This window comes from Bidens hawaiensis, unplaced genomic scaffold (genome assembly GCF_021521415.1).
Source record: "Bidens hawaiensis isolate Kalapana, Puna unplaced genomic scaffold, B.hawaiensis_p1.1 tig00020921_1, whole genome shotgun sequence".
Classification (NCBI taxonomy): domain Eukaryota; kingdom Viridiplantae; phylum Streptophyta; class Magnoliopsida; order Asterales; family Asteraceae; genus Bidens; species Bidens hawaiensis.
Window position 1 is genome coordinate 148,677 of NW_027493231.1, and position 14,166 is coordinate 162,842.

A 14,166-nucleotide genomic window follows, 5' to 3' on the forward strand; every position below is an offset into this window, starting at 1 on the left:
TAAGCAGGGTGGTTGTGGTTATGGGGGTGGCGGTGGTAGCATTGGTAGTGATGACAGTGGTAGGGTATCGGCAACAGTGGTGGTGGTGGCGGTTAAGCGGAGTGGTTGTGGTTGTGGGGGTGGCGGTGGTAGCATTAGTAGCGGCAACAGGGTGGTGGCGGCGACGGAGGTGATGGCGACGGGACAATGACAATCAGGTGGTGGCGGTGGCGATGGTGGTGGTGGTGGTGGTGGTGATAAAGTAGGGTGAGGGAGGAATGAAATGAAAAAATAAGAAGGGGGTAGGAATGAATGATTTTGATGGAATGAGATTCTATGTGTAATAGATGATTTCATTTCATTAAATACCAAACACCACTTTTTCATTCCCACGTAATAAATCATTCTATTTCTCACTGTCATTTATGCATACCAAACGCTACCTTAGTCTTTTAGAACGAGTCGCTATGGCCGGATTTGGGGGCATTGTTGTCTTCGGGCTTGAACACGATATGGGGGCAGCCTTACGAAGACTGGCGTGGGCCTTCCCTCTCTCTTACTCCCTCACAAACACGTACGTACATACATTACTAATATATATTAAAAGAAAGTTTGGCGACATTGATATATAATTGGTCATCTTGGCAAAGTTTCATTGGGCTAAGGTTTTTTATATAATTTTTGTTTTTTTTTTGTTTTGCTTTTTTTTATAAGATAGATAATTATATTTCTAATTAGTTTTGTATGTTTTTTATTTGTTTTATTTTAGTTTCGATACCGTGACGAACGCGACAGAAACTGACCTAATGGGTAGACGTATCGCATTTTGTTTTAGTTCCAGTACCATAACGAATAATGAAAACCAACTGAATGCCATTTTTTTAGTTTCCGAATTCGTAACAGACGTGAAAAAAAACGACCGAATTTACATAGATTCACCACATCAACATCAGGAATCAACAACGCTCGAGTTTTATCAACCGACGTCACCCCATTGATCAATCTCAATTTTTATAACGTTTTGGTTTTGGTTCCCGTACAATAACACACGTAACCAAAACCGACCGTATTCACGTCGACTTACCGCCTCAGCACTTAGGACCTGTAATGCTTGGGTTTACCACCGTCCGGATTTACCAACTTGCCCGACGCAACGCGCCAAGTAAAAAAGTAGTTTCATATAAATGTAATTGTCAGGAAAATGACAAATACATACTAACATTAAAACCATGTTCAAATAATAGTGATTATTCTAAGTTGAAAGAATATTAGAATATTTAAAGTTGCATAAAGTGAAGGTAGTGATTCTTATTTATAATCGTTGAAAGTAGGGCTACCACTTTTGCCTGTAACCTGAGACCCAACCCAGGAAAACCGGTACCTGAATCCAAACTAACCCGTCTCGAGAAACTCGAACCAAAGAAAATACTAACCCGAACCTGAATCGAAGTAATTCAGGTTGGTTCTTGGGTCCGAATTCTAGGTTTCAAGTCAACCTGAAAACTTTTAGTTTTAAAATCATATGTATTTTTAGGCATTAAAGGCTAAGCCTTAGCCGCTAACGCTATCAGGATTTAGTCCAAGTCGATTGTTATCATTCCACATATTATGAATCGAATGTTTATTGTTTATTATTTTGAATATAAACCATAATAAACACTTTAATTAACAATTCAAAATTCACTAATCATCTCTTGTCAATCCATATGGAGAATACTTATTATATGTAGTAATGAATTTTGTTGGAATAAACCTATAATTTTAATGTCATATATTGAAATAACTTAAAAGATAAGGACCATATATGAAAATTGGTTGAAAAAAATGTGAGGAGAGCTATGAGATTGACAAGTGACAAAAATGGTAGGCTTTTATTATAAGGGGGTGTTTGGTACAGAGAATGGAATTGTAGAGAAATGGAATAGAGAAATGGAATTGCAGAGAAAGGGAATTGGTCTGGAGAATGAGAATTGACTGTTCTGTTTGGTAGTACAGAGATTTCAGTAGAGAAATATAGCTGAGAATCATTTCTCTTGTTTGGTACATAGAAAATAAACAGAGAATTATATCAACTTTATCATTAGCACAAGTATTTTTTTCATAACAAATATTTATTAAAAAATAAAAAACATATAAAAAGATGCATAAATTCCAACCAAAATATGCATTGATCAAACCAATTCACATACAAAACATAGTTTTTAAGCAAAAAACATCAACCATAGTTAAAACCAATTCACATACAAAACATAATTTTCTCTTCTATTGTCAACGCAAGAAAAGAACGTCCTAGATCCACATCTTTACCAAACTCACCCTCTCCTTTCTTCTTTTTCTTCTCGACCTTCTTTCCAAAGTACTTGTCATCAAACTTTTCCACATTTACCCCTGAAATATCAACCTTTGTTGATGTGGCGATAACGTATAATTGGTTCACTCGCCTCAAAGGAACACCATTGATCTTAAAAGGGCCTGAAATGAAGAATGTATATCAATGATTGCAAAATAATGAAGGAAAACAAATAAAAACAAACACATAGAAAATAAAGTGTCACAATTATTGAAATAATCAACAAAATGCAATGAAACTGTAAAAAGATACTAATTCTCAGATTTGACATGTACTTTTGTTATAATGAATAAGCATTTGAGTGCATCTTGAAGCCTACTAACAATAAATAAACCCAAACAAGACTTGAACACTGTCCTTTAAAACCTTTAAACCACTTATCAAAACAAGCCAATTGTTTCATTGTTAAGTTTGTCACGCGCCTTGTAAACCACACCATACGTTCCTTCACCAATCTTCTCAACCTTCTCATACTACAGTTTTATAAACATATTAAAATCTACTGAAGCAACACATCTGATATATCTTACATAAAAAGTTGGAATGCATTATCATACCTGGTCCATCAAAAGTTACCTGATATGAACTCAACTGTATCTACATCCAAACAGCAGAAATTAATAACACAATATGAGAAACTTCAATATTACTAAAATGACATGAAATCAAGAGCTTTAATCAAACAAACAGAGGTGAATACATCCATGATCCAACTAAACAACATCTAGCAGGCGAATACTTAATCATGTCAAGAAACACACTAAATCAAATTATCAGACAACAATACCATTTGTGCATTTCAGTGAAAATGATAACAAACATTACCAATTCAGAACCTGCATGACTACAAGTGATGATTGACTTGCTTGAAGTGTACTTTCATTTATCTAGATTGTAGATGCTAAAGTTTCGCACATTTCGCGATCTTATCGTCGTGAGAAACATCACCGTTTCTACTGATTTCGATCAGAGATTCAGTCCAAATTGACTCTTAGACTCTAGACACGAAGATTGCATTATTTGGGAGAAATGTCAATGATATCTACGAAACTGTTTAGAGGCTAGTAAAACACTGTTTGATTTAATTGAAATGCACAAATGTCATTGTTGTTTCATTTTGTGTCTTTATTATATATTATTTTTGGCTTTAACAACAATGGCATTTGTGCATTTCAATTATATCAAACAGTTTTTTACTAGCCTCCAATGTCCAAACAGTTCCATACATATCATTGGCATTAATCTTTGATTGAAATCAGTAAAAAAAGTAATGTTTCACAATTCGTGATCTTATCGTCGTGTGAAACATCACTGTTTTTACTGATTTCAGTCAATGACTAATGCGTATGATATGTATTGAACTGTTTGGAGGCTAGTAAAGCACTGTTTGATTTAAATTAAAAAATCACAAATATCATTGTTGTTAGAGTCAATAATAAATCATATATAAGAAATACACTAAATGAAACAGCAATGACATTTGTGCATAGGGCTGTAAACGACCGAACCGAACCGGACGAGACATTGTCCATGTTCGTCCGTTAAGCTTTTGTTGGACAAACGGGCGGTTCACGAACACTCTACCAAACAAAAATTCTTGTCCGTGTCCGTCCATTAAGGAATTGAGTTTGTTCGTGTCCATTTGTGTCCGTTCGTTAATATTGTAAACGGACGCTAACGGACAAACAAACACTAATGGACCCTAATGGACAAACGAACACATAAACATTAATGGACAGTAATGGACAAACGAACACTAGTAGACACTAATGAACATTAATGGGCAGTAATGGACAAACAAACACTAACACACACTAATGAACATTAATAAACAAACATACATAAACGATTCTAATGAACAAACGAACATAAACGATTACATATTAACTTCAAAAAGTATAATCATTAACGAACGTTCACGAACACTATTGAACGAACGCGGCCTAGGTCCATGTTCGTCCGTTAAGCTTACCGAACGAAAGTTTTTTGTTCATCTCCGGTTCATTTATTAAACAGACGAACATAAACGAACTTCTTTCCGGTTCGTTTATAGCTTATTCTGCATTTCAATTAAATCAAACAGTGTTTACTATCCGCTAAACATTTCAATGCATATGATATTCACATTTCCCCCAAATAACACAATCTTCATACCTAAACTCAATTTAACCTAGATATATGAATCTCCAATCAAACTCAGTGAAATCAGCCACGTTTCTCACAACAACGATATTGCAAAATGTGCAAAAGGCGCAAAAGTTAAGCATCTATAATCAACATCAGTCAAACTACACGTCAATTAAGTCAACAAGCACATGTAATGGCGTACGTTCTGAATCGGTAACGTTTAATAAGATATTCAAAGCAAAATGCGTACTAATTCAAAGTTATAATAATCTATAGAAACTGCTCGAAAACTGGATTAGATGAATTTGAGAGTTGAGAGTTGAAAGCATACCTGCTGCGATGAAGCTTTTGTGTGGAAGAAGAAGACGAATACGAAGACGAGAGTCCTCTGGTGCTAGGTTTTGGGGGAAGACAAGTTGGTTGAAGATACTATACAGATTATGGATAGTTTGAATCCGTTGAAGATAAAGCAATCGTTACCAGTGGTTTTGTTGGTCCGGTGAAACGCGGCAAGCTCAGATGGCAGGGAGAGGCGTGAGGCTGAGAAATGAAACCTAGAAATCCAATTCTTCGCTTTTTGTAGAGAAACAAAATCAGAGAAATGGAAATGGTTTATTTCCATTTCTCACCTCTTTCTTTCATAAACAAACAAGAGAATTCTTTCCAATTCCATTTCTCACCCCTCAATTCCCTCTACCAAACACCCCCTAATAGATGCTTTGTTATTATTATGTTTCTTAATTTTTATTATTAATGAACATGAACATTTCCGTGTATTATTTTTTTGTTAGGCCATGGGGTATACTCTAACCCATCTTAATTCCACATAAGCTCCACATCATCATTTTTTTTCTCATTCACTCTATGTCATCCAAAGGAAATGGTTTAACTCATTTAACACATAATTAATATAACAAATCAATTAGTAATTAATACATATTTAATGTGTATTGTTCCTTTTAACCCATTAAAAGCTTAATCCATGGGCCATTTTAACACACCTTAACACAAGTAGGGAGTGGTTTAATTCATCTTTAAAGTGTCATGTCATGTTAATCCATGTAGAAGTTAGAGTATACCCCATGGCCTTAGTATTTTTTTAATATCTACATACATAAAAATAATTTTAATAAAAATAAACCAACTTAATTCATTCATAAAAAAAACTCAGCTAAGTAAAGCCTACAATATGATATGAGTAAACGACGACGTTAACAAACGTATATTTTTTTTAATGAGTATCTTGTGATAAGAAAGTAAAAAGTTTGAGAGGGTGAAGATGGTTTTATAAGATGTATGAAATATGGTTGTATAGTTTAATAAAAATGGTTGGTGAAAAATTAAATTTGGGTAGGTAAAGTATTGATTGTTGATGGCTAAAACATGCCGGCTATGAGAAAAAAATTTGGCGGCTAAGCGAAGCCGACTAAATAATTAAGTGAGTAGGTGAAATATTTAATTTTGGGGGCTAAGTTTACACGGCTAAGAAGACGGCTAAGTGAAGCCGGCTAAATATTTAATAGAGTGGTTGGTAAAATATTCAATTTTGGCGGCTAAATTTACACCTGCTAAGAAGACGGCTAAGTGAAGCCCAATATTTAATTAAGTTGGTAAAATATTCAATTTTGACGGCTAAATGAAAAATTTGAAGGTGGCTAAGTGAAGCCTTAGCCTACAAGCCGAGTTAGAGCCGGCTAAGAAGGAATATTTGAAGCCGGCTAGGGATGAGATCGGGATCGTACCCGTACCTATGTAATTCGTAACGGACGTGAAAAAAAACCGACCGAATTTACATAAACTCACCACATCAACAACGCTCGAGTTTTATCAACCGACGTCACCCCATTGATCAAGCTCAATTTTTATAACGTTTTGGTTTTGGTTCTCGTACAATAACACACGTAACCAAAACCGACCGTATTCACGTCGACTTACCGCCTCAACACTTAGGACCTGTAATGCTTGGGTTTACCACCGTCCGGATTTACCAACTTGCCCGGCGCAACGCGCCAGGTAAAAAATTAGTTTAAGATAAGATTACATTATTTATTATACATCAAATAATTACATAACTTTTTACCAACACGTGTTAAATTAACCAAATTAAACTAAACATTTTTCACAATCCAAACATATCTAAACTTATCACCCAATTAGAAACCTTACTCTTTTCAAATCATCAACATATCAAGAAATTTAATATCTAAATATGTAACCATAACATCATAGCACGACTACCTTGATAGGTTGACAAAGTTACAGCAACCTGTCAATGTGACTTCGTGTTACAGTGCGGATACACAACAGACTTATTAACAGGCAACCACGTATGGCAGTTAACATGCAACCAAAACTTCAACGATCCCAACGGCCCAACCCTCCATCTGGTCCTCGAATTCCCTTTCAAGAAGAACGGCATCACTTTCGACGTCCCCAACGACTGCTCGGTCAAGTCCTGTTCGTGCGGAAACTCAGGCTCAAGAGACTCAAGCATGAATTTCCTGACAACATACTGGTACAGATCGATAGGTAGAGCACACTGGCACTCGCCAGCAGTACTCCTATCGTCGGCTACAGCTTCAGCATCATGAGAAGACATATTGCAGAGGAAGAAGAAACGATTTCGGAGGAATGCTCAATTAAATAAGAGAGTATTCACCAGAAATCGCCTTAGAGATGAAGAGAAGAAGTGAAGATATGAATTACAAAGGACCCTCTCCCCCTTTATATACTAATCGCAATTAATGCGATGAATTTAATGCGGAGGAGAGAGAAATCGAAGGTGCAATGAAACTATGACACGTGGCAAAAAACAGGCTGGCAACAGCTGTTGACAGGACGCGTACCATTAATTTCGCGGCCACGCGCCCGAAAAATCGCGCCCACGCGCCTGAAAAAGCGTCTGGAATGACCATGTACTGTCACGTCACCATAACTTCCTGCACGTCCTGACACAGTCAGAAGAAACCGTCGCACGACGTTTCAGATGTTTGGACTGTTCCTATCTTTCCACCAACTCTTCGAATTTCGAAATTCAAAATTCAAAATTCAAAAAAGATTCAAAAGTAAGCGGGAAAACACCCCTTACCTTGGCAAACAAGTAACCGTAAGACGGATGCGGGTACAGTGTTAAGGCAAAACCCTTCACATACCTAGCACCCGCAGGGAATTGAAGCCAAGAATACCTTGGTAACCAAGTAACCGTAAGACGGATGCGGGTACAGTGTTAAGGCAAAACCCTTCACATACCTAGCACCCGCAGGGAATGGACCCCAGTACCTTGGAAGTAAAGTAACCGTGAGACGAGCGCATGTACAGTGTTAAGGCAAAACCCTTCACATACCTAGCGCCCCGCAGAGAATTGAAACCAAGAAGGATCTTCTGGGCAATGCTTGCGGATAGAGGAATAACATCCCCGCATAACGGGAACGTCGAGAATTATATTGTTTGAAACTCCGTGATGGAATTGGTGGTCTTAGCATAATTGATCACTATGTTGAAAACCACCAGAACCCCATGGAGACTATATACAAGTAAGACTCAACGCTCCTGACTTGCGAGAAGGTTACATACCTACCCGCATCATACCCAAAGATCAAGCAAAAAAATCGGGAATTTTTGCAAGTGACATTAGGAAACCCGCGGGAAGAATCCCCACGGAGAACCTTAAAACTAAAAACCCTTTTCAAAACCCCTTGCTTAAAGTCCAAAAGTTCACCTCACTTTATTAAACATTCATGAGAAGAACATTGGACTGGGGGGACTTGAAGAGGTAGGTCCCAGCAGAGCCCAGTTGGTCCCGCAAGACTCACCTTGAACAGGGACGTCTGCGCAAAGGCCATCTGCTCCCGCAGGACCCACCATGCTCAGAGAACCTTACGCGCAGTACGCAAGCTGTACACGCAGGGAAAGCCTCCCAATGGTGAAGTACCCCGCCTGTTCCCGCAGTTGTGGATACAAGCCATCAGGGAAGGCTACCCGCAGACAGCAGGGCTACACGCACAAGACAATAGATACTTCAGTAGTCACATGAAGGAATGAGCAAGGCGGGAACAATCCCGCCAAAATGAGCCAGTCCGTATGATTCTGAAAGATCTTCTGTACTATACCTACCAAGGTATGGATAGGACAGACAATCTGACCAGAACAGCCCATGAGCCTATCACAGGGTGACAGCTCACCGACAACAGTACGAGGAGGAGCACCCTCTAGTACTGTTTGTCACTATTAGCCGCTGCCTACTCACCAACCCTTACTTCGGGGCGTGCGCAGCCTACAGTTGGTGGAATAGTGTTACTGTTGGCCGTAACCTATTCACCAACCAGCATGGCCGGCGTATAATCCACAGTAGGTGGGACGTGCATAATCTACAGTTGGTGGAATAGTGCAGCCGACTTTGTTACTGTTGGCCGTAACCTATCCACCAACCAGTATGGCCTATGCATAGTCCACTGTTGGTAGAACAGGAATACTATTCAGCCGGCTGTACCTTCTAGGAAACCTACCTTCGGCTATAAATACTCCAACATCTTGGAATGGTAAGATCATCTGCTATCCTGTTATCTAGCAATCTCTTAATATACACTTATATTCAGAGCAATCTAGTCTGATTCTCACGCCGGAGGGTGGTCACAAGGAGGAACCCCCCCCCCCTTCTTAGTGACGAGCTTACGGTGTTTGTTTTGCAGGTCCCCTGAAGAACAACCGTCTCTGTTGGACCTCATTCTCGTGGGAAACATTACTTAACCCCCAGATTATCTATAATCTGCACCGGGTCAGCTAGTGTTTCTTCAGTTGACAAAGTTACAGCAACCTGTCAATGTGACTTCGTGTTACAGTGCGGATACACAACAGACTTATTAACAGGCAACCACGTATGGCAGTTAACATGCAACCAAAACTTCAACGATCCCAACGGCCCAACCCTCCATCTGGTCCTCGAATTCCCTTTCAAGAAGAACGGCATCACTTTCGACGTCCCCAACGACTGCTCGGTCAAGTCCTGTTCGTGCGGATCCAAAGGAATCGACGACGACTCCACCACATAGTTCAACTCCAAAGTTGTATTTTTCGGCACTTCAAACGGGTCTGCCACCAATTCCGCAATGTTTATCCCTTGGTACGCTAGAATAAGTCTAGTATTGTAGAAACTAACATGTGCTTTGAAGTTATGGTTTTCGGCTTTTACAATAATGAATAATCGGACGGCTAGAACGCCTTCCTGGTTGTAAACAATGTCTTCTAGGCGAGCAGAGTGGACGTAGAGGATTGGGACTTTGGGACGGATGGCTAGGTAGCCGATGAAGACGACAATGCCAGCTATGATGATGATTATGGCAATGAGGGCGCATACGAAGGCTAAGAACCAGGTGAGTGCGCTCGTGGTGCGGCGTTTGGGGCCGAGGACGTGTGCTTTCGGCATTGTGATTGGTGGAGTGGGACCGCATAGATGGAGAGTGGAACTGTTTATGATGATGAAGGTAAGGTTTTGAAGGAAGAAGGAAGGTATATGAAGATGCCATTGAAAGTGAATGTACGTTACCCATATGTAAAGCATGGTTATGGTTACACTTTATAGAGACAGACTTGTCAATCTTAGAATAATAATCAAATTTAAACATGTTGTTTACAACACTTTATTCTATTTATAAACAATCTTTTCATTTGAATGTATGTAAACAATAAAAAATAAGTCATTTTTTAACTGTAGTTGACTTACTAGGTTCTTAAAGCACCTAGAAAAGGCATAATGTGACATTGTGGTATCACCTATGGAACGCATGTTTATAAATTTTATTTTTACCTTATTGTAACACTACCTTTGCCTATCATATCTTTCCACGTGTCCAATACCTATTTTTTAGGAAACGTGAGAACCATTAAAACTAAAAAAAGACCCAACCAATATTCCTAATCAATAGAATCAGATAGAAAACAACTTGCACAGGATACCTGACTTCAACCCATGTCAACTTAACAATTACAAAACCTATAGTGACCAAAGATTATTTGAACAGGCAACTCTGATAGATCGGAGCGATAACTCCAGCGACCAATCAAGATTGTCTAATCCAACTTTACTCGCATGTGCATCAGACAGTAACATTGGACAAGTTTCTTCTTCACTCAAGAACAACACACTGCAAGAATCCTGTTAATCACTCATGAACAAATCAGCAAGTAGATTTGTGGATAACTCACCACCGCCTGATGAGTACCCGTATGACCAATTAGAAATAAAACATAACTACAATAATATTATCCATGTCACAGTCTTAACACCAAAGTATCAGGTTTACTGATTCATTAATGTAATATATCTATGTGACAACGTAAATGAAAGAAAATGATATTTTAGCAAATGGTCAAAATGGGCTAAGAAACTTACAGCCATAATAGCAAACACGAACACGGAAATATGTGTCGTCAAAATATAGAACATACAGATTGTACGAGGGCAAATCATACGTTCATATGATGTTTTTGACTAACAAAGTCAATACGCCTGTATGACCATTTCATTTTCCGTCCTATCATACAGCCCGTATGACATGACAGACTATGGTGTGCAGAGTTGATTTGGCATCATACGGCCCGTACGATATAGCAAGCACATTGGTCTACACTATCGGAGTGGTGCTTCTATAGCACGCCCCTAGCAAAAGCAACGATAAAGATGACAATATTGGACAGAGGATTAGAAAACATATACTGTGTCATGAATCAAGAACTACGCAGCCCGTTCATATTCTAAAACCCTAAACGACTAAAGTCACTAGTAACACAAACACGTCTAGGAATATCTCCATTTCCTATCAAGATCATCATACATTTCACAAGCTTTTCTACCCTCCCGCTTGCACGCAATCCTCACTTTCTCCATCGTATATTCATGAATCTTAACCCTTCCTTTAAAAAACTTCTCAGCAGTCCTCCTCAACTCAGTCAACCGCCCCAAACCCGCAAGCCCGATAAGGAAAGCGTTTGCACTATCATCGATCGGAGTAACATTATCCTTCTTCACATACCGCCAAACCTCATACGCCATTTCAGGATCACCATGCTCAAAAAACAGCAAAATCGCATCAGCGCAGTTTTCAGGACCCGGAGGCTGCTCGTTCTTCATCATCTCGTTAAAAAACCGCCCCACTTCTTTCACCTTCTTGTTCTTAACCAAACATTGGAATATGAAATTGTAAGTTACCGAATCAGCAAAAACGCCATAGTAAGGCATTTTATCCAACACTTTGTACGCGTTATCAATTATATTGTTTTTACACAACAAACCGATCATGGCATTACACATGACCAAACTCGGTGTCAATTCACTATCCATCATCATATCCCATAACAATATAGCCTTAGCAGAGTCATTCTTTTGAACCAGAATATCAATAGCAATAGAATAGAATTTCACGCCCGGTAAACACTTTTCGCCTTTCATCACCTTTAAAAAATCAAACGCCTCGTCAATTTCCGAAGCCCTAAACAAGGTGATCAAGAACGTATCATAAGCCGACACGTACTGCGGGCTCCACCCGACCCGAACCACCATCTCCTCAAACATGGTTTTAGCCCGATCCACATTCCCCTCCTTCTCCCACCCTTCCAACAATATCGCATATGTATCCCCATCCGGGGGTATTTGCGTCTTAACACTTTCAAAAAACTCATACGCTTTCATTACCTGAGACTCGTCCCGACACATCGCACTCAAAAGCGCGTTAACCGCCACAACATCCGGCTCAACCCCGTGACTTTTCATTAACCCAAACGACATTACCGCATCCGAAGACTTCCCGGCTTCACAATAACTCCCGAACACCGAAACAAACGTCGTCAACGACAACACCCCTTCTAGCCCCATCGACCGAATCGCCTCCCACATTTGATCAAACATCTTATTCTTCCCAAGTAAATCCACAATCAAGTTCCACATTAAAGGCGTCCGCTTTTGCCTCAGCCCGACCCATTTGAAAAAGATAACAGCGGTTTCCGGATACCCGTACGAAAACTTAAGCACTTGTTCGACAACCTCGGGTTCGAGGTTCATTCCCAGGGTGGTTAATGCGGTTTCAAGATCACCCGGGAAAACCCGAGCCAGCATTTCGCATACGGTTCTTGCCCGCAATGATAACCAATTATTATTATTATTATTATTATTATTATTATTATTATTATTATTATTATTATTATTATTTTGTGGGTCAAAGGGTTCCATGAAACTATAAGCTAAAAGTTAAAACCCAGATCAGATATAGTAAGATATGTGTGTGGATTACAGTTACTGTGAAATTGAATTGAATAAGTGAAACAAGAATAATAAAAACCCTAATTTGAAAACAAGATGAATGGATTTCAATTACCCTGTTGAACTGTAGTCGGAAATGTGGGAATTAATCGACGGTGTTGTTGATCAACGTGAAATCAATCGTAATCGTTTGTAATCAAATGTGTCGATTTTGGGGAAATCATATGTGCAGGCGTGCAGCAGCAAGCGATAGCGTGTGTATAATTAGGGGGGTGTATGTTGAATTCGGTTCGGTTTTATATAACATGAAAGGTCGGATTTTGAGTTTTTTTTCTAAAACAGTTTTGTTTCGGTTTTTTTTAATTTTTTATTTGGGTTCATGGTTTTTGTTTTTTGGGTTTTGCACATTTGAGATTGATATTTTTGATAGAAAAATGAAAGTTTGCCAAAATGAATTTTTTGTTAGTTAACATTAATTGATTATTATATATTTGAGATAAATATTTAGGTTACATCATATATTAAATTATTATAAGTTACTTAAACATTTAATATAAATACTAAAACTCTATCATTTCAGTTTGGTTTGGTGTTTTCAATTTTAGATACACGTAAAACCGAAATCAAATTGAAAGTTTGATTTTGTAAAAAAAAATAATAATAACTGAATTGTCGGTTTTGTTTTGTTTTGTTTATTTAGGTATGCTTTTTCTTGGTTTCATGCAAAACCCTAGTATAATAATGTATACGACTATGTGTGTATATATGTTTAAAGACAATTTTCGGAAATTTTATTACTATTTTAAGTTTTGAACACATATTTTATATCTGGTTTATGGTGTAAAGCAAACCACTTGATTAAACCTGTACAAGAACAAACTCAACTTGTTTAATTAATGTAACAGAGAATGAGTTCAAGCTTGATTTGTTTCGAGTTATATGTCTAAAGCTTTGGTATGACTTGTAAGTAGCTTTTTAAATTCAAGTTAGGCTAGAAATCCAACCCAACTAATTTAACTAATTATTTATTTGTACATTTGTAATTTTAGAATATAAATATGTAAAAAAACGGTTAGGTTAAAGTTTCAACAAACCTAGTTTTAAGTAGTGTTGAGTAGTTTTAGGTTGTTTTGAGATGACACTGCATTTTGTGTGAGTGGATAACCCCCACATCACCCTAATGAAAGTTACCAACTCCTTCAACGAGTTATACAAAGATTGCACGCAATGCATTAAGACTCGTCAAACACCAAAGGACATATAAGATTAAAGCTAGAAACATTTTTTTCAAGTTTTTGTTACTTGTAGTCAAATCATTTGTGTTTTGTCGTAAAAGACATTTGCATGCTGCATATGCTGCATGCTTACTATGATCATCCTTGAATGTAAATATACAAGGCACTCAAAAGTGAATGAATTATATCATCAAAGTGAGAGATTATAATATCTAACATACGTT

General features: G+C 38.1%; 2 protein-coding genes across 2 annotated transcripts; both read right to left on the reverse strand.

Moving 5' to 3' along the window:
- Positions 1-9,261: 9,261 nt before the first annotated feature.
- On the reverse strand, positions 9,262-10,079 carry LOC143562231 (uncharacterized). The gene has a single exon (XM_077050103.1). The coding sequence runs from the start codon at positions 10,011-10,013 to the stop codon at positions 9,273-9,275; it is 741 nt and encodes a 246-aa protein (XP_076906218.1). The 5' UTR covers positions 10,014-10,079; the 3' UTR covers positions 9,262-9,272.
- Positions 10,080-10,985: 906 nt separating this feature from the next.
- LOC143562233 (small ribosomal subunit protein mL103 (rPPR7)-like) lies at positions 10,986-12,896 on the reverse strand. The gene has a single exon (XM_077050104.1). The coding sequence runs from the start codon at positions 12,675-12,677 to the stop codon at positions 11,250-11,252; it is 1,428 nt and encodes a 475-aa protein (XP_076906219.1). The 5' UTR covers positions 12,678-12,896; the 3' UTR covers positions 10,986-11,249.
- Positions 12,897-14,166: the final 1,270 nt, after the last annotated feature.